The 20547-nt window shown below is 41.2% G+C and overlaps 1 protein-coding gene across 1 annotated transcript in view; it reads right to left on the reverse strand.

The window, feature by feature from the left end:
- The window catches only part of LOC121388268 (neural-cadherin-like), a 93493-nt gene that overhangs the window by 21494 nt on the left and 51452 nt on the right, over positions 1-20547 (reverse strand). Inside the window, exons 17-22 of the mRNA XM_041519541.1 lie at positions 19473-19786; positions 10029-10190; positions 9345-9586; positions 7562-7704; positions 4533-4778; positions 1336-1563 (exon numbers count right to left, since the gene is read on the reverse strand). Of these exons, the coding sequence (XP_041375475.1) occupies positions 1336-1563; positions 4533-4778; positions 7562-7704; positions 9345-9586; positions 10029-10190; positions 19473-19786 (1335 nt within the window). The remainder of the gene's footprint in view (positions 1-1335; positions 1564-4532; positions 4779-7561; positions 7705-9344; positions 9587-10028; positions 10191-19472; positions 19787-20547) is intronic.

The following is a 20547-nucleotide window of genomic DNA, read 5'->3' on the forward strand; positions in this document are numbered from 1 at the left end:
CCTTTAGTAACAAGGCATCTTTTACATGCACCATCCCACAGACAGGATAACACATGTATACCACAGCCTTTGATATACCAGTTGTGGAGCACTGGCTGAAGTGAAAAATAGCATTTCAACAATAGGAAACAACCAAATTCAGTAATTTATCCAGCTATCACTATATGTATTGCCAAAATATGACGACTGGATAAATTTCTATACTTTCGGTCACTGTAAAAAAAATACAGCTTTTTGTGATGGAACTACTAGTTATGATCAGAAAAGGAATGTTGTATTGTTGAAAGTTATTTATTTTTTAGCTTCCAATTCTTCTTCTTCTGCTTCTTGTTCTTTGTTATCGGACCAGTCATTCTCACAAAAGAGGTGGTGTCCATTAGTTCATTGACTGTTCCATGCAGTTTTGTTAAAAACCGTTTTGAACATTATTTTTATTTAAAAAAATAAGAAACAAATTGTTGTTATTTAAGAACTATTTTGTTTTGGTGTATAGTTATTGTAGGCGACAAGGCATTCAACACGGTTGAACATACTACTCTGGAAAACGGTAAAGTTGTGAATTAAAACAGTTCATTTCATTAATATTTCGTTTTGTGTGGATTGCATAATAAATAAAATAACACGTTACTGCCTTAAGATTTAGACTTGATCCTAACCATCGCAGGATAAAGCTGATATCTAAAGACAGTACCAGTTATTCTCTATGTATTGTAGAAGATTTTAGTTTACGAAAAACATTTTATTCTTCAGAAACTATTGCTATAATACAAACTGAACCAGGCATCAAAGCAAACAGTGTCTAGTAGGCCTACATTACGGTTATATTGGTGGAATTCATCTTTGTACACATTATTTCTGGCACATGCAGCCCACCTGTCCCCACCTGTCCCTTCTCCCCCAGATTGGAGCAGTTACTTGTAACCAGGTATCTGTGACTAATAACCCCCTCAAAAAACCCACCAACCCAACCACATGATTTCTGGATCATGTTAGACTACCTGTCCCTTTTTCCCTGGATTGAGGCAATTACTTGTAAAAGGGTATCTATGAATAATGATAATAAAACCCCCCAACAAAACCCTCCCACAAAACCCCCAGGTCAGGTCATATGGCTTAACATGCACATTCAGAGCAAGCTGTTTAGTGCACGGCTGTCCTGGGCACAGGTGTCGACCCATACTGGCTCCTCTGTCCAGGACAGGAAGTGGTTTGGGGTGGGTGGGAGAAGGGAGCACCTGCACTAGCAAGTACTAGAGAGTACCAACAGCCCGATCAGGGTTGGTAGTGGGTGTTATATATTTGTGAGAAAAAAAAAACCCCAACCCAACAACATACCTTTATAGTTGTACACAAATATCTCTTTGTGGCCAGGGCCATGCTTGTTGTCGTTTTCGTCGCCGATCTCTATGGTGAGGGTGTTGGTACCTGTCATGGCAAGCCTCGGGGCGTCTTTGTGGCCCCGCATGTCCCACATCACAATGGGCATGTAGTAGTATTTGGTCTTCTCTCGGTCGTACTCCGCCTTTGTGCTAACCAGCGCCCAACCGTTACCACCATCTCCATCTGAAACAAAGAATCAAACAATCAGCATCATACAAATGTTTTTTTTCTGTTTTAAGAGGCGTTCTCATAATGCAGGTAGTCGCACCGACTTGTCGCGTTTGAATGAATCGTACTGTGAGAATATCTACATGAGAAATAAAGAATCCAACAATCTTCATCATACAAACTTGGATAATTTGTTCTGTTTTAACCTGCAGGTGGGAGATCTAGTGCATTCCCCAATTCATATTTCCCGCCGTTTTGCACATGGCACTCACAGGAAATGGAAATATAATAAAAGAAAAAAAGATTTCTTTTCAAAATGGTGGCTTTTATTTTGATTTTTTTCAACTGAAAATACATGTACCTAGAAATGTTTAGTTCAAAAAGTGGTTTTCAGCAAGTATTTTCGCTTGACAACAATGGCGCCATGTCATTGTGACAGCTAATTTGATAATAAATTTGATAGTTTTACCATCAACGAAAATCACCAAATACTGCAATATGAATCTTAGTTCGAGTTTAAAAAAAAATTCTGGTGAGAAAACCACTGTTATCAGGAATAATGGACATAAATACTGGACAGCTGGCCACAAATGCCCATAAGTAAATGCGACTTTTTCAATTTTTTGCCTAATTTTAGATCACCACGTTCCGATTTTTGTAGGGCCGGCAAATCACATGTGACAAGTCAGTGCAACTAATCGCATAATGAGAATGTCCCCTTTATGAATACTTAGCCTCACCTCAACTAATGGCATATTCCATCTATGTTAGTAGACTGGTCCGAACATCCCAACAGCCAATGGGATGGCTTAAAATCTCCCAAGTTGAAAAGACAATGGTGGGTTTTTTGTTGGTTTTTTGTTGGTTTTTTTAGGAAAGGAATATTTATTATTTGTATGGTTATTTCAACACTGGGTTCAAAGAATGGTGAGAAGAAATCACTACCGCAACTAAACTACTGCATAACATATGAGGGATCTTTTACACAGTTTCCCCATAGACAAGAGGTACATATACCGTGGCCATTTATTGGCCCATACCAATGATGATCTCCCTTTACAGCATCAACTATTATCTTGTTCAACAGAACCGGCCTCTGTGGTGTCGTGGTTAGGCCATCGGACATAAGGCTGGTAAGTACAGGGTTTGCAGCCCAGTACCGGCTCCCACCCAGAGTGAGTTTTAACGACTCAGTGGGTAGGTGTAAGGCCACTACACCCTCTTTTCTCTCACTAACCACTAACAATTAACAACTAACCCACTGTCCTGGACAGACAGCCCAGATAGCTGAAGTGTGTGCCCAGGACAGCGTGCCTGAACTTTAATTGGATATAAGCACGAAAATAAGTTTCACAGAAACAATTTCAAAGTGAAAAAAAGATAACAAGTAACAAAATGATGATGGATAACAAGATTATCAATTTGAAGATGAAAGTGGATTATATAAAAAAAAAAACCAAGAGTACCGGTGTGGTACATGATACGCCCATCTGAAGTTTGATGGAAAACCATATCTATATTAATCAATATGTTACGGGTATGATTCAAGTCTAATTATGTGAAATGTTTGCAACTGGATGGATGAACAGTTTGTTTAGGACCAACCACCATCCCAAGTTATACCTACATGTGGTTTGATGGTCCTGTATGCATCTGTATGCAAGATATGATCTGGACAAAGATTTACTGTTATGTAGACAGTGAAAAGTAGGTCACAGTGACCTAGTAATAGAATGTGACACACCACCATCCCAAGTTGTTCATATATGTGAGGTTTGATGGTCCTGTATGCATCTGTATGCAAGATATGGTCTGGACAAGAGTAAGTCAACAGACGGACGTACGGACGGATGGACAATGCCATACCATAATACAACCCATCATAGATGGGCGTATAAAAAAATAATAATAAAAAAATAAAACATCCTGTAAGTTTAATATTGGTAGTCAGCTACTGAAATTGGCTTTAGGGTCGAGTTGCACAATGGTCTAAACTGGTGACACCCCCCCCCACCCCACCCCTATTCAGAATGTATGCATGCAAAATATCAGACAAAAATATATCGTAAGTTTTGGGCAGAGAATATGGAAATTTTTGTCAGACAAACTGCGGAAAAACCAAGGGTGGATCCAAGGGAGGGGGGACCAGGGGGACTTGTCCAATCCCTAAAAAATTAAAGTGCTCCTTTGTGAAGAATTTATTTACAACTTTCACTGAAGTGCCCTTTTCAGGAAGTTGCTCCATGTGCCTTTTTTCCCTTGGTCCCCTACCTAAAATGTTTTGCTGGGTCTGTCCTTGAAAAACTGTACAGACAACTAAAATTCCGGGCATTTTTCAACAACTAAATCAACTAAATCATGCAGCATCACTCACTTCGCTGGAACTGTAGACTGAAAAAGGCACATACTGGACTGAATATTGAATTTTTTATTAAACTTTTTTTAATTTTGGTTTAGTACTACCTTCAGAAGGCCCCTTGAAGAGCATTCCATAAACAAGCAAAATGGCAGACAGTAAAAACATTACAGGTGTTTTGTCCTAGCACATCTTAGTAAAGTCGATATAGGTGACATGGTTCAGTTTGGAATCTATCATTGTAATGGTTTTTTCACAATTTCTATCTGGACAAAATGTGATGAAAATCTATCTATAATTGAAGGTAGGAGAGCAGGGCTCGAAACGGCTTGTGGCCAGGTCACCAAATGCGACCTATGTTCTGTATGGGCGACTTAAATATTAAAAAATAATGGGGTTAGTCGCCCAAGTAATATTATCTTCTTTAGAGCTATAACATATGAGCCACTATTAATATTTGTATTCCACATTAAAATTTTGCTCGTGGTTCACTTACCATAATTTGCCAACATGCATTATTATTTTTTGGGCCACCATATATTTTTGCAAGTTTCGAACCCTGGGAAAGTAGTTTATCTTTAGTTGTTAACAAAGTGGTCCGGACTTTAAATCATGCAGCATCACTTACTTGGTTGGAACTGTAGACTGAAAAAGGCACAGACTGGATCTTTGGGACAGAGGTCGGCGAAACCAAATGGAGGCCCAAAGGGATTGGCGTCTCTGTCGGTTCCATTGACCTTGATGATCAGCTTCGGGTAGTTCTGATCGTTCTCCATGACAACCGGATGGTAGTCGGCGGCAAAGATGGGAGCGTTGTCATTGACATCCAGCACCGTTAGTGACAGCGTGGCCGTGCCAGTGAGAGCGGGGTCACCTGAACAAAATACACAAACATACACATAAACAATTTAAAAGAAAGGAATGCTCGAGGTTTCCGAGAATTTGAAATTGACGTGAACCATTTATGGGTACCACAAAAACATATAGTGGTACAGACTGGCATTGTGTTTAAGCGAAACCCACACGAAACATGTCATGACCATGTAAATGATGTCAAAAATTTAAAACTTTGTTTTTGTTTAACGACACCACTAGAGCACATTGATTTATTAATTATTGGCTGTTGAATGTCAAACATTTCATAATTTTGACATACAGTCTTGGAGGGGAAACCAGCCAAATTTTTCCATTAGTAGCAAGAGATCTTTTATATGCACCATCCCAGACAGGATAGCACATACCACGGCCTTTGATATACCAGCCATGATTTACCAGCTAGAACGAGAAGACCTTGCTGTGCTCAGAATAGACAAAAAAACTTGTGCCCAAACTAAAGCCCTGTTGGGTGGGACGTAGCCTAGTGGTAAAGTGTTGCCCTGATGCTCAAACTAGTGACATCTAAAGCACTGTTGCCCTGATACTCAAACTAGTGACATCTAAAGCGCTGTTGCCCTGATGCTCAAACTAGTGACATCTAAAGCGCTGTTGCCCTGATGCTCAAACTAGTGACATCTAAAGCGCTGTTGTCCTGATGCTCAAACTCGTGACATCTAAAGCGCTGTTGCCCTTATGCTCAAACTAGTGACATCTCAAGTGCTGTTGCCCTGATACTCAAACTAGTGACATCTAAAGCGCTGTTGCCCTGATACTCAAACTTGTGACATCTAAAGTGCTGTTGCCCTGATGCTCAAACTTGTGACATCTAAAGTGCTGTTGCCCTGATACTCAAACTTGTGACATCTAAAGCGTTGTTGCCCTAATGCTCAAACTAGTGACATCTAAAGCGCTGTTGCCCTGATACTCAAACTAGTGACATCTAAAGCGCTGTTGCCCTGATGCTCAAACTAGTGACATCTAAAGCGCTGTTGCTCAAACTAGTGACATCTAAAGCTCTGTTGCTCAAACTAGTGACATCTAAAGACCTGTTGCCCTGATGCTCAAACTAGTGACATCTAAAGCCCTGTTGCTCAAACTAGTGACATCTAAAGCCCTGTTGCTCAAACTAGTGACATCTAAAGACCTGTTGCCCTGATACTCAAACTAGTGACATCTAAAGCACTGTTGCCCTGATGCTCAAATTAGTGACATCTAAAGCGCTGTTGGCCGGGACATAGCCTAGTGGTAAAGTGTTAGCCTGATGCCCAAACTAGTGACATCTAAAGCCCTGTTGCTCAAACTAGTGACATCTAAAGACCTGTTGCCCTGATGCTCAAACTAGTGACATCTAAAGCACTGTGGCCCTGATACTCAAACTAGTGACATCTAAAGTGCTGTTGCCCCGATGCTCAAACTAGTGACATCTAAAGCGCTGTTGCCCCGATGCTCAAACTCGTGACATCTAAAGCGCTGTTGCCCTGATGCTAAAACTCGTGACATCTAAAGCGCTGTTGCCCTGATGCTCAAACTCGTGACATCTAAAGCACGGTTGCCCTGATGCTCAAACTCGTGACATCTAAAGTGCGGTTGCCCTGATGCTCAAACTCGTGACATCTAAAGCGCTGTTGCCCTGATGCTCAAACTCGTGACATCTAAAGCACTGTTGGGTGGGACATAGCCTAGTGGTAAAGTGTTAGCCTGATGCCCAAACTAGTGACATCTAAAACCCAGGAGCCTATTTCACTAAACATCGTAAATTTATGTCTGCAACTAGCCGTTATACCGGACATTCATTTACATGTGTTTGACATCTATTTTACGCTTGAAATTACAGCATTACAGAAAATGGAGCATTTTAACCTTCTGACTACTGCAGGCGATAGCTGATTGTGACAGCTAATTTGATAATAAATTTGATTGTTTTACCAACAACGAAAATCACAAAATATTGATATATGAATCGTAGTTCTTTTAAAAAAAATTGTGAACAGAAAGCCACTGTTATTGGGAATAATGGACATAAATACTGGACAGCTAGCTACAAATGCCCATAAGTAAACAGGACTTTTTTTTAACTTTTTGCCTAATTTTAATCAACATTAATTGATTTAAAATATCATAGGAATTAGAAAAATACACAAAAATAATTAATCAACATTAATTGATTTAAAATATCATAGGAATTAGAAAAATACACAAAAATAATACTTATCCAATTGAAATATGAACTTTATTTTATGTAATTATAAAACATTTATGTGAATATATGTGAGTAAAAATTATAAACTTGTACCCAATCAACGTGGTTTTTGTAAAAAATTAATCCAGTATTCTAAAAGTTAAGGAAAAGAAAGGAACATGAAATATGCATATTTTTAACTATATTTGTTGTACTATAATAGTAATAAGAATTGTGGTTTAGTCCTAGATTTATGTTAATGTGTGAAACTAGGCTTACGATGTTTTGTGAAACCAGGGCCCTGTATGTGAACACCATCTGGCATCAGTTTTTCTGCCAGAAAGAAATTTTTGGGTATGGTGCTATGGAACTGAATGCAACCACAGTCAACAGGGGGTATTGGGGGGGGGGGGGGGGGGGGGGGGGCGCTCCCCCAGAAATAAAATGGGTTATGTTTAGGTTCAGAAAATCATACAGTGATGATAAAGAGTCATTAATTTTGTCAAAAGGTTAACTTTAAACAATAAAATGTGCAAAACATTTGTTTATGGTGCCATACCCGTTTTAACCTCTGGCAGAAACCCTGAGTGTCTTATGCCTACCTTTGTCAATGGCCAAGATGTGCAGAACATGCAGCGCCTGTGTTTCCCGGTCCAACTCGTTGCGGATCGTGATGTTTCCTTCCTCGCCATACTGTGTGATGGTGAACAGTTTATGTGGATCAGTTTTGCGGTCAATGGAAAAACTGTGGAAAAAAATGTTAGGTTAATGGGACAATGGTTAGGTTAATGAGACAATGGTTAAAATGTTTTTGCCTAACAGGCCCCATGCTTATAATGAGACAATTTTTAAAATGGTTTTGCCTATTGAGACAATGGTTGAAATGTTTTTGCCCAACAGGCCCAATGCTTATAATGAGACAATGGTTAAAACGTTTTTGCCCAACAGGCCCAATGCTTATAATGAGACAATGGTTGAAATGTTTTTGCCCAACAGGCCCCATGCTTATAATGAGACAATGGTTAAAACGTTTTTGCCTAACAGGCCCAATGCTTATAATGAGACCATGAGACCATGGTTGAAACGTTTTTGCCTAACAGGCCCAATGCTTATAATGAGACCATGGTTAAAACGTTTTTGCCTAACAGGCCCAATGCTTATAATGAGACCATGAGACAATGGTTGAAATGTTTTTGCCTAACAGGCCCAATGCTTATAATGAGACAATGGTTGAAACATTTTTGCCTAACAGGCCCCATGCTTATAAAGAGACAATGGTTGAAATGTTTTTGCCTAACAGGCTCCATGCTTATAATGAGACAATGGTTGAAATGTTTTTGCCTAACAGGCTCCATGCTTATAATGAGACAATGGTTGAAACGTTTTTGCCTAACAAGCCCCATGCTTATAATGAGACAATGGTTGAAATGTTTTTGCCTAACAGGCTCCATGCTTATATATAAAACTCTCAAGAGTCTAGACTCGAGACTCTAATAGAGTCTGAGACAGTAACGTCATGGCAATGCCATATAAATCGCATGCATGTGACATCATTAAAGATAAAGAGTCTAGACTCTAAAAGTGTTATAAGCACAGGCCCCAAGCCTTTTTTAACATCTAAAATGACATATTAAATACATCGTATCATGACCAACATGTATCGAAAGAAAAAAATGTTTTATGTAACGACGCACTCAACACATTTTATTTATGGTTATATGATGTCAGACATATGGTTAAGGAAAGAAAGAAAGAAATGTTTTATTTAACGACACACTCAACACATTTTATTTACGGTTATATGGCGTCAGATATATGGTTAAGGACCACACAGATTTTGAGAGGAAAACCGCTGTCGCCACTACATGGGCTACTCTTCCGATTAGCAGCAAGGGATCTTTTATTTGCACTTCCCACAGGCAGGATAGCACAAACCATGGCCTTTGTTGAACCAGTTATGGATCACTGGTCGGTGCAAGTGGTTTACACCTACCCACTGAGCCTTGCGGAGCACTTACTCAGTGTTTGGAGTCGTTATTTGGATTAAAAATCCCATGCCTCGATTGGGATCCGAACCCAGTACCTACCAACCTGTAGACTGATGGCCTGCCACGACGCCACCGAGGCCGGTCTATGGTTAAGGATAACACAGATATATATAGATAAATAGTTTTCATTTAATTAGTTGCATATGACACCCCCCCCCCCCCCCCCCACACCCCAGCAAAAATTAAATTCTGGATCTGCACCTGTATAGTCTTAGAGAGGAAACCTGTGATATATTTTCATTAGTAGCAAAGAATCTTTTATATGCACCATCCCAAGACAGGATAGCACATATCACAGACATTCATATATCAATCGTGGTGCACTGGCTTTACTTACACGAACTCCTTGTTAATACTGCTGTCCTTGTCTGAAGCAGAGAAGTGGGCAATGGACGTCCCGACAGGTATGTTTTCCAGAACACTCTTAACCTGCAGCGGAATCGAGAACTTGGGCTCGTTGTCGTTGAAATCAATAACGGTCACCTGCACGTAAGCCTCGTCATAATGTGAGGGTTCTGGATCCTGAACTCGGACAGTGATGTTGAAAAAGCGCTGTGATACATCCTCATAGTCCACAGGCTAATAACAGAAAGGAAAGGAACATTTGTTTTAATTTAAACTACAGCCATTTGGTATCCGATATGAGAGAGAGAGAGAGAGAGAGAGAGAGAGAGAGAGAGAGAGAGAGAGAGAGAGAGAGAGAGAGAGAGAGAGAGAGAGAGAGTGAGAGAGAGAGTCAGACAGACAGACAGCGAGACAGAGACAGTAACAGCGAGAGAGAGAGAGAGAGAGAGAGAGAGAGAGAGAGAGAGAGAGTCAGACAGACAGACAGTGAGACAGAGACAGTAACAGCGAGAGAGAGAGAGAGAGAGAGAGAGAGAGAGAGAGAGAGAGAGAGAGAGAGAGAGAGAGAGAGAGAGAGAGAGAGAGAGAGAGAGAGAGAGAGAGCGAGAGAGAGAGAGAGAGTCAGACAGACAGACTCCATAAAAGTTTTATAACCACCAGGCCAGTTGTGTCTTACCTGAAAGACGTTCATGATTCCTTCATTGTTGACGGTGTCGATTCTGAAGATTTCGGCACTGTTGACCAAAGAATACTGCAACTTGGCATTGTTGCCAACATCCCTGTCAGTGGCAACCACACGTCCGATCCGGCCCGACTTTTGATTTTCAGACAGCGTCATCTTTTAACACAATAAAATGAATGAATGAATGAACAAAAAAAGAATGAATGAATGAAGAAAGAATGAAATAATGAAAGAAAGAATTAATTAATGAATAAATAAATGAATGAATGAATGAATGAATGAATGAATGAATGAATGAATGAATGAAAGGATGAAAGGATGAATGCTGAGAGTACTGCTAAAGCAATATATGTCAACTACCGCGCCCAAAATTAGAAAATTTGTTTCTATTTTCATTATTATTCATACTTACCTAGTACTAGCACAACAACAATGCTATACAACCCCGAGTTATAACCTCCACTGCAGAATTATCTCCCCTTGCCGGATGTATAACCTACACCCGCGTATGGATAGACCGTATATCCTCGTTATCAATCCAAAGTCCAGAATGACTGAATAAAAAAACATCTCCCTCGGGGTGGGTGGGAGGTAACGGTTGTTGTGCTAGTACTAGGTAAGTATGAATAATAATGAAAATTAGAAACAAATTTTCTAATAGTTATATTCAACCGTACTAGCACAACAACAATGCTATAACAGATGTGATACAACACCGTTATAGCAAGAGAATTTAACATTAAAGGGAGGAGGTAAAAAAACAAGGAGGACTTACCCATTCAACCAGTAGTGTTCGTCTCAAGTAATGATACAGTGAAAAGCAACCCATATCATACGTGGTATAAAATGTCAGTGACTTTTAAATTGAAGGACTACAACCCCAATTAAAAGTAAACCAACTTAACAAGGTGAGGAAACCCGCACACCAAGTAATGGTAAAAGACACTTGACTGCCCCAGATAGCCAACCATCCACCCCCCACTCTCCAAACAGGAGGTGGAGAATTATCTCCCAGAAAGACTGCCGCTAGCGACCGGACGAAATAAGGGTCACCCCTACTCGTGGCCCTGTGCACTGAAATGACTTGCTGCCCTGTAATGACTGATTGAATCCGCCAAGTTCTGTCCGGACCAACAGCCATGTCACAGAAATAGAACCGGTCAAACATGTGTCGACCTTTCCAAAACCCCACACTCATGACCCTGAAAATGTCCAAAGAATCATGGAAATTAAGGGAAGCAGAAATCGCCCGAATCTCATGAGTTCGAACGTAGAAATTCTGCAGAACATGTTCACCCGCCTTCTCATATGCCAGTTTGATAGTTGCAGCAATCCATCTCGACAACGCATTCTTCGTAATGTCTCCCGTTTGGCGCATGAAAGAGATAAACAGTCTCTTAGTGTTTTGCCAGAGATTTCTAGTACGCTCCAAATAGAATTTCAAAGCCCACACCAGACAATGAAGTCTATCAGAATTATCCACAGAAAGCATATGAGATAAACACTGAATGATGGCCGGAGGAAACTTTTCCCCTCGCCCCTGGTTCTTAACCATGAAAAAAGGATCAGTACAATATGTAACTGACCCCATGAAAAAAGGATCAGTACAATATGTAACTGACCCCATGATAAAAGGATCAGTACAATATGTAACTGACCCCATGAAAAAAGGATCAGTACAATATGTAACTGACCCCATGAAAAAAGGATCAGTACAATATGTAACTGACCCCATGAAAAAAGGATCAGTACAATATGTAACTGACCCCATCAAAAAAGGATCAGTACAATATGTAACTGACCCCATCAAAAAAGGATCAGTACAATATGTAACTGACCCCATCAAAAAAGGATCAGTACAATATGTAACTGACCCCATGAAAAAAGGATCAGTACAATATGTAACTGACCCGTCCGTATTGTAATCCACCAAACCATGCAAAAAAGCAGGAATCTCACTAATACAATGGCATACCGCTAGTGAGACCAGAAACAAAGTTTTCCACGTCAAGTCATGCAACACAAGATTCGCTGAGAAATCTTGACGTCCACACTGCCTCAGAGTAGTGAAAATGGACGACTGGTGACGTCTCACTGTTTGAACCTTCAGCTGTCTTTCCTGGACAAGAGCCAGAAAGTACTCAGCTAAGTCATTAACAGTAGGCGACAAGGGATCCACGTCCCTCTCAGTCGCCCAACGAACTCAAGTGCGCCAGTGACACTGGTAGACCCTCTCCCTAGACTGGTGCTTCGAAGAGAAGACGAGCTCAGCAACCCATTTAGAAAAGCCTTGGTTTTGGAGGGAAACCCCAACAACCGCCACACGTGAAGTCGGAAAACCTCCGGCTTCCGATGCCACTCTGTCTGACGCAGTCTCTGACTGAGCAGATCGGGTATCAACGGCAACCGCACCGGCTCCTGCACTAAAAGTGACAGGAACGGAGGAAACCAGGCTTGAGCTGCCCAACTCGGGGCTACGAGCGCGACACGACAAGGTTGCTGTCTGATCTATGCCAGAACCTTGCCAAGCAGAACCGGAGGGGGAAAGGCGTAAAAATCCAGTCCCGTCCAGTCCATGCTCAACGCATCGTACTCCAGTGCCAGTGGGTCTAAACCGGTGATACAAACACTGGCAATAGACTGTTCAGGCAAGTGGCAAACATATCGAGGTGAGGACTCCCCCACAACTGAAGAACTCGATAAGCCACTGTCCGGTGCAACATTCACTCCGTCTTAACAGGGGAACGACGACTCAAAGTGTCTGCCAAGACGTTCACGGATGAAGGAATGTGTTTGGCCGATAACACCACTCCCTAGTCGTCACACCATTCAAGAATCTCCAAAGCCGCATGACTCAACGACAGGGATTTGGTGCCTCCCCACCGATTGAGGTACGCAACAACTGACGTGTTGTCCGACCTCAACAAAATTTGACCATGTTGAATAACAGTCTCCTGAAATGAAGACAAGCGCGACGCACCACTTCCATCTCCAACAGGTTGACATGACGACTCCTCTCTGATGGAGTCCACACCCCTGACAGATGTTGATCCAAAAGGTGTGCACCGAATCCCTCGAGGGAAGCATTGGTAAACAGGACCAACTCTGGAGAAAAAGGGTGTAAAGGACACTCTTGGATCAAGGCCCCAATGGTATCACCAAATCCCAGTTGAGACCATCCCACACTCGGGACAAATGCCATTGAAGCGGTCTCTTGAACTGTCTGATTCGAGATGGCCTATCAACACATGAAACGTGCACACCGACGCACTTTGCTCCACCAGAAGATGATGTGCCAATGTCGTGAAATTGTGCAGTCGCGAATCCATCGGAAGAATGGACGCCTCCACAAGGTTGAAAACCACCCCGAGATAAGTGAAAACCGTAACAGAAACGAAACTGCATGGGTAGGACGATGCAGAATGGCCGAATCCGCAAACTGGTCCAATCCCAGTCTCGCTGGAAACCCCAGCGGTGGAGGGACTGGTGGAGATGATTCCCCTAGCCAGGCCATGAAATTCTCAAAAAGAGAAACATAGTCCCCCTGAGTCCACCCCTGTAGAAAGCTGCAGTTTCCCGGATCCCTGCCGAAGCAGACAATGGGACTGGTGGTCCCGGTTGAACCGGACCATCAGGAAATTTGTACACGTACGAATACTGCGCCGAATTCTGCACCCAACGTACCAGATGTGGATTAGCCAACCCAGTTGACGTAGCCACATGCGAACGATCTAAAAGCTGATGACGCTGTACAGGCACCCCAACAACAGAAGGGACGCCCACTGGTGTCACACCCGAAACAACGCCACCTGGCTCCGTGACCGAGACAACATTGTGAGATTTCACAATTTCGCCAAGTGGCTCGATCACCGAAGTAGCGTATAGGCCGAAACAGCGCCCTCGGACGCCACGACCAACCTTCCACCAGAAGTCTGGTGAGACAAACGGCGCCGCGAAGCGGACTTCATTCTAGAGCTAATCGACCCCTCCACAAAAGGACCGATAACCCTGCCCCCATCAGCAAGATGGGAGTCAGAACTGAGAGACACAGTCATTCCTGCCATGACTGCACTCCCTCTGACTGATGCCCCCGTTACAACTGTAACAGGCGCCGCCTCCACCAACAGAGGCAAAATCAAATCCCCAGGTGGAACGGAGCCCGACCTGGAAGAAACCTTTCCTTGCTTCAGTGGAAGCAACAGCGCCCCCTCCACGCCAAGCGGCACTTCGGGTTTACTGGTATCACCATGAAGATGGCAAACAGATGAGGAAGCGCCCTTGCGCCTACCATTTGTCTGCAAGCTCTTTGAACTGGACACTGATTTGCTGACTGACGGCAAGTCAGTATGGAGCACAACCCTGAAGGTTGCCACTGTGCTCCACCCGTCCTGTTCACGTCTAATCATCCTCTTACTCTCAGCGTCTTTTGACAGCTTCTTAACCTTCCCCCACGTGGAGGGGGACCAAGTTACACAGATATGACACTGGCGCTCAAAACAACAAGAACGGCATGCCCGACATAACAAATGCTGGTCAAACTGGGGAAGTCGTTTAAGACAACCCCCCTTGGCACACATAAACAACCGGTTGGAGCTCGAGGAAGCCATGTCAGACATTAAACCACCTGTGTAAACCACCCAAAAGACCTCGTATGACAGAGTAAAACAAAATTACAAATTAATAAACAATTTGACAAACGTTTACTAGAGCAAAACTTGAACACAACTGTAATGGAGGACTGCAGAATCAAAAACGAGGATATACAATCTACCCTTGCGCGGGTGTAGGTTATACATCTGGCATGGGGAGATAATTCTGCATTGGAGATTATAACTCAGGGTCGTATAGCATTGTTGTTGTGCTAGTACGATAAGTTGAATAAGACTATTGTTTTGTATCTCCTAATTTCTAGGACCATAACTCTGATCTGGGCTAACTTTTCATCTTTTAACACAATAAAAATGAATGAATGAATGAATGAATGGAAGAAGGAATGAACAAAGAAAGAATGAACAAATGAAGAAGAATGAAATAATAAATGAAAGAAAGAATAAAAGAATGAAGAAATAAAAAAATAAAAAAATGAATGAATGAATGAATGAATGAATGTGATGAATGAATAAATGAATGAATGAAAGGATGAATGCTGAGAGTACTGCTAAAGCAATATATGTCAACTACCGCGCCCAAAATTGTTTTGTATCTCCTAAGTCCAAGGACCATAATGAATGGAAGAAGGAATGAACAAAGAAAGAAAGAATGAATGAATGAACGAAGAAAGAATGAAATAATAAATGAAAGAAAGAATGAATGAATAAAATGAAAGATGAATGAATGCTGAGTACTGCTAAAGCAATACATGCCAACTACCAGGCCCAAAATTGTTTCCTATCTCCTAAGTTCAAGGACCATAACTTTGTGAAAAATTGGTAAATCGCCATGAAAGTTAAACTTGCTCTGTGACTGAACATGATAAAGCTATAGACAAATTTCAGTTCAGTATCTTTAAGCGTTGCAAAAATGAAGCACAAAAGACAAATTTTCATCTCACTTAAGTTCAAGGGCATAACTCTGTAAATAATAGGTAAATTACCATGAAAGTAAAGCTCGATTTGTACCAGAACACAATAAAGCTAAGCACAAAATTTTAGCTCAATATCTTACAGCATTGCAAATTTTTATATTTCCTATGTTCAAGGGCTATGATCGACTTCTAGGCTGACTCTCCAATGATGCAGTTGTGTTGCGAGAACGTGCTGATTTCTCCTCCTCCCCCCCCCCCCCCCCCCCCCCGCACCCTAGTGGCTGTTTTGCGTGTCTTTGGTCATTTGGCCAAGTACCGCATTGAGCACAATGGAGACAACGCGACGGTGACTTTGTGTTACGGCGGTCCCAAGCCACGACGTTCAGCGAACGGAAGGAGGATGAGGCGACCTAAGGCTATTCAGGGAGGGCCTAACCTGACAGTGGCAGCCCCTCTTGCTACAGTTCCAACGCGGATGGACACCGGGCACGTGGTCATTAGTGACCCGCCTGCGAGCCCACCAGCACCTCCGGTTGTTGTTGCGGTTCCAGCGGCAGTCCAGCGGGAGACCAAGAGAAGGAAGGTGTCGGCGGCCACCATACCGAAGACATCCGACCAAACCGAGTGGACTCTCGTCTGTGACAAGCTGCCAGCGAAGTACCGACAGGCAGTAGAGGGCGACTTTACCCCCACCACGCAAATCAGGGGTCAACTTCCAAGTGGACAAGGGAAGTACCAGATTCAGCAAAGCCAAGCACTCAGACAAGCTCTACGTGACCGCGGAACGGGATGGACTGTTCAGGCAGGGACTCCTGAACCCAGTCATGGGTAATACGACTCTGCATCGTATTTTTAAGCTGGTGCTTCAAGACATCTACCAAGGAGTCGTAGAACGGAACCGAGATTTCCTGACTGAAACACTCCCCAACTTTAGGCCTGAGCAGTCCATCACTTTGCCATGAGTCCTGCGGCGCCAACCTTAACTAGGACAGGTAACCTCCTTTTTTGGGCTTATTTGGACTTTAAATTTTTTGGCCGTTGTCTCAAAATTCTTATGTTTATTTTTTTATAAATAGTCCAACGCACTTTACTTTGGCGCCCATTCAATTGCTCAAATCACTTTAAAACCTTTTAGGTCGAGCAGTCAAATATATTTTTTGGATTTAATTTCTTAGTACGGACATGATTGGGGTGCAGATTATTCTCCGTAGACTTAGACTTTTTAGACTTCACTAAAAAAAATTATTCCAAATTCCGCCCACTTCAAACTTACCCCCCCCCCCCCCCCTTCCTGTCCTGGACTTAGTCACTGACAAAAGTCAGAGATTAAGCCCGTGACAGGTGTGCGTGAAGCCTTCATGGCATATATTCACGTAAATACTTTACCTACCTATCAAGGGCTATAAGAGGCCATTCAAATATTACGTAATGCTTAGGGGGGGTGGGGGGTGTAAGTTCAACCGTTATGTGGCGCTACAAGGGGTGGGGGGTGTATTGAACAGCGTTACGTAACACAATTTTGTTTTCTCTTAAACGTGAAAGCCATGACAACAATATATAATAATAATATTCAATTAGGGTCTGGTATAATTTTTCTTTGTCAACCATGATGGTGATCAATTAAAATGGCGCAAGTGAAAACCTGTGGGGGTTTTCCCCATCACTTAAATGACGTAATCATAGTACACATGGGTATACACATTGCCACGTTGCTTTGTCTGTCTTGGGAGGGGGGAAGGGGGGTATCTCCGAGTGTTACGTAATTATTATTTTTGGGGGGGGGTATATGGCAGACCTGTCAACCCTCCCGGATTCCGCGGGAGTCTCCCGGTATTTGATCAAATCTCCTTTCCCCTGTGCGGGAGACAGTTTCTCCTGTTAAATGACATTTTTGTAAGCATAAAAAAAAAATCGATCCTCTTTTGTCAAAATAACAGAAGGGAAGTAACTCTGCCTTTTTTTCTCATTCGGAAAATGTCGACTACTTTCGGTTTCCGAGAATGTAACAGGCCGAATTGTCCCGACTGTTTAACCTTTGCCGAAGTGAGAATTGTGGGATAGCCTATTTATATTGTTAAAAAAGCACATGGAGTTTATAAAATGATGTGTTATTATAATGTTTGTTGTCATCGTAATGGCTACGAAGCGTGTTGCCGCTAATTAAACAGGCTGTGAATTGACATTCAGTGTTGCCATATAAAATAAAAAAACTATCCAATTTAGTTCCAATAGCCGATGATAAGATTAAAAATCAATGTGCTCTAGTGGCGTCGTTAAATAAAACAAACTTTACTTTTAATAACACCTCTGAATTGTAAAATGTCTTCCCACTGGATTACATAATGCAACTATGACAAATCTGAGTTGACAGCGATACACACGATGCATGTTAAAATCACATGTCACAGCAAGACAACGAAAAGACCAATTAGCTGTATAAACATACTTGTGTCAGTTAATTTTGTATGTTTGTGCGGTAAAATGTTGGTTATAAGGGTACACTTCAAGAAATTATTTTTGTACAATTAAAAAATGTTGTTTGACATTGACATAAAGTTACTCACGGAAATGGGTATAATTCCGGTATATTTCACACGATGTCCGTAATGAGGTTTTACTTATGATTAATGAAAATACAATGTTTATTGCATCATTATAATGATTTTAAATCAGTCCCACGCCACTGTTCCTCATTATAGTAAAAACTGAATATTAATTTATAAGATTTATATAAATTTGTCTTTGGTACTTAGGTACACTAACCACAAATGATAATGTAACGCAACCTGTAAGGCTGTAAGTGTAATACCGTAAATGTACTAATGAAATTTTTTATTTCTTGTTCATGTTCTTAACATTTTTGGATAAAATATTTTTTTTTTTTTAAATATGTATTAAATCATAATAATATTTAAACTTAAAAAAAAAAAAAAATAATAATAATAATTTTTTTTTTTTTTTTTTTTAATGCCAAGATCTAAAGTTAAGAAGTATATATGACATTATAAAGTATTCATATAACTTATTGTAATAATGTTTTTTTTTAAATCTTGCGATTTTGGGTTAAATTGTGTGAATTTAAAAAATCTCCTGCTTTTTGACCAAATCTCCTGCTTTTTCAACACACACCTCCTGCTTTCTCTTGACTAAAGGTTGACAGGTCTGGTATATGGTATAGCGTTACGGGGCATTACAAGGGGGTGGGTGGGTGGGTGTCTAAATAGCGTTATGTAATATATGAACGGCCCCATACTGTCAAAAATGGGTAAATCATCATCTAAGTCAAACTTGATCTGTAACAGTACATGATAAAGCTATACACAAAATGTTTGCTCAATATCTCAACTATATATGGGACAGATGGTCAGACAGACAAACGGTTGGACGAGCAACCTATAGTTGTTTATTAAAAGATCATAAAATCAGATACAATCAAAGGTACAGTGCATGACATAACAAGAAAACCAACTAGCAGATTATTTTTCAGAGCACGTACATGAACAGGTCCATGTGCATGGAGGGGTGTGTGTGTGTGTGTGTGTGCGTGTGCGTGCGACCGGTGCACATTAAAAAACATTCTATAATACATAATACGTAATGTAATTTTTTTTTTTTTTTTGTCTATTCACAAGGAATTTGCACACACATAAACACACACGCCACTTAAAAACCGTGTGTGCGGGCCTGGGACCTAATTCACTAAACTCTCGGGACTTTGCGATCTCGCAGTGCAATGCTAAAAGACTTGCAAAGAGGATGCTTTGTTGCCTAGCAGAGCCTAAGAGAGCTTTGTGAATTAGGCCCCTAGTGTATTACTTCGCAGTACTTTCAGAATACTTATTATATTTAAAATCATGCAGAGAATCTGTCATCGACCTTAATAACCATTTTTATTGTTTATGAGATATGATTACCTTATATGGCTGGTCCTGAAATTCAGGTTTGTTGTCATTAATGTCGCTCAATTGGATGGTGAGAGTGGCTGTGGTACTTCGCTTCGTGTTTCCAGGGCCACCATCTTCCACCAAGATAATCGGCTTATACTGGGCTGTCGTCTCCCGGTCCAGATTGTTTTCGTTTGTGTTTGTCCTAATTATTCCATCAGCATCAATGCTGAATAATTCTCTTTGACCGGCACTCTCCCATTCGACAAATCGGTACGTGAGACCAGTTGAACCATTTCGGCCTTCGTCATAGTCTTCAAAGGCAACAGTCATAACAACCGTACCTGAAAAGAAAACAAATACATTAGAACATTTGTAAGACTACAATTCCACACATTTATATGGCTTGCCTACTATAAAAATGCTTCGGTGAATATATAAATAAAATGTGATGTAAAATTCTGAATTAATGTAGTCATTTTAAAAAAACAAAAAACAAAAAAAATTGTTTTTTAAATTTTAACATGCATTAAGATGAACATTCATAAATGCAACTATAAACCAAGTATCATTCAACTAGGATGCAGATATCATGAGAAATGGCACTAAATGCTTGTCTTGTTTAATGACATAACTAGAGCACATTGATTTATTAATCATCGGCTAATGGGTGTTAAACATTTGATAAGGAAGGAAAGAAATGGTTTATTTAACGATGCACTCAACACATGTTATTTACGGTTATATGGTTAAGGACCACACAGATATTAAGGGAGGAAACCCCTTGTCGCCACTTCCTGGGCTACTCTTTTCAATTAGCAGCAAGGGATCTTTTATATATGTACCATCCCACAGACAGGATAGCACATACCACGGCCTTTGATGTATCAGTCGTGGTGCACTGGCTGGAGCGAGAAATAGCGCAATGGGCCCACTGATAGGGATCGATCCCAAACTGACCGCGCATCAAGTGAGCGCTTTATCACTGGGCTATGTCTCGCCCCAACATTTGGTAATTTTGACATATAGTTTCACATAGGAAACCTGCTACATTTTTCCATTAACATCAAGGGATCTTTTATATGCACCATCCCACAGACAAGAC

The sequence above is a fragment of the Gigantopelta aegis genome, chromosome 14 (assembly GCF_016097555.1).
Source record: "Gigantopelta aegis isolate Gae_Host chromosome 14, Gae_host_genome, whole genome shotgun sequence".
In the NCBI taxonomy this organism is placed as follows: Eukaryota; Metazoa; Mollusca; class Gastropoda; order Neomphalida; family Peltospiridae; genus Gigantopelta; species Gigantopelta aegis.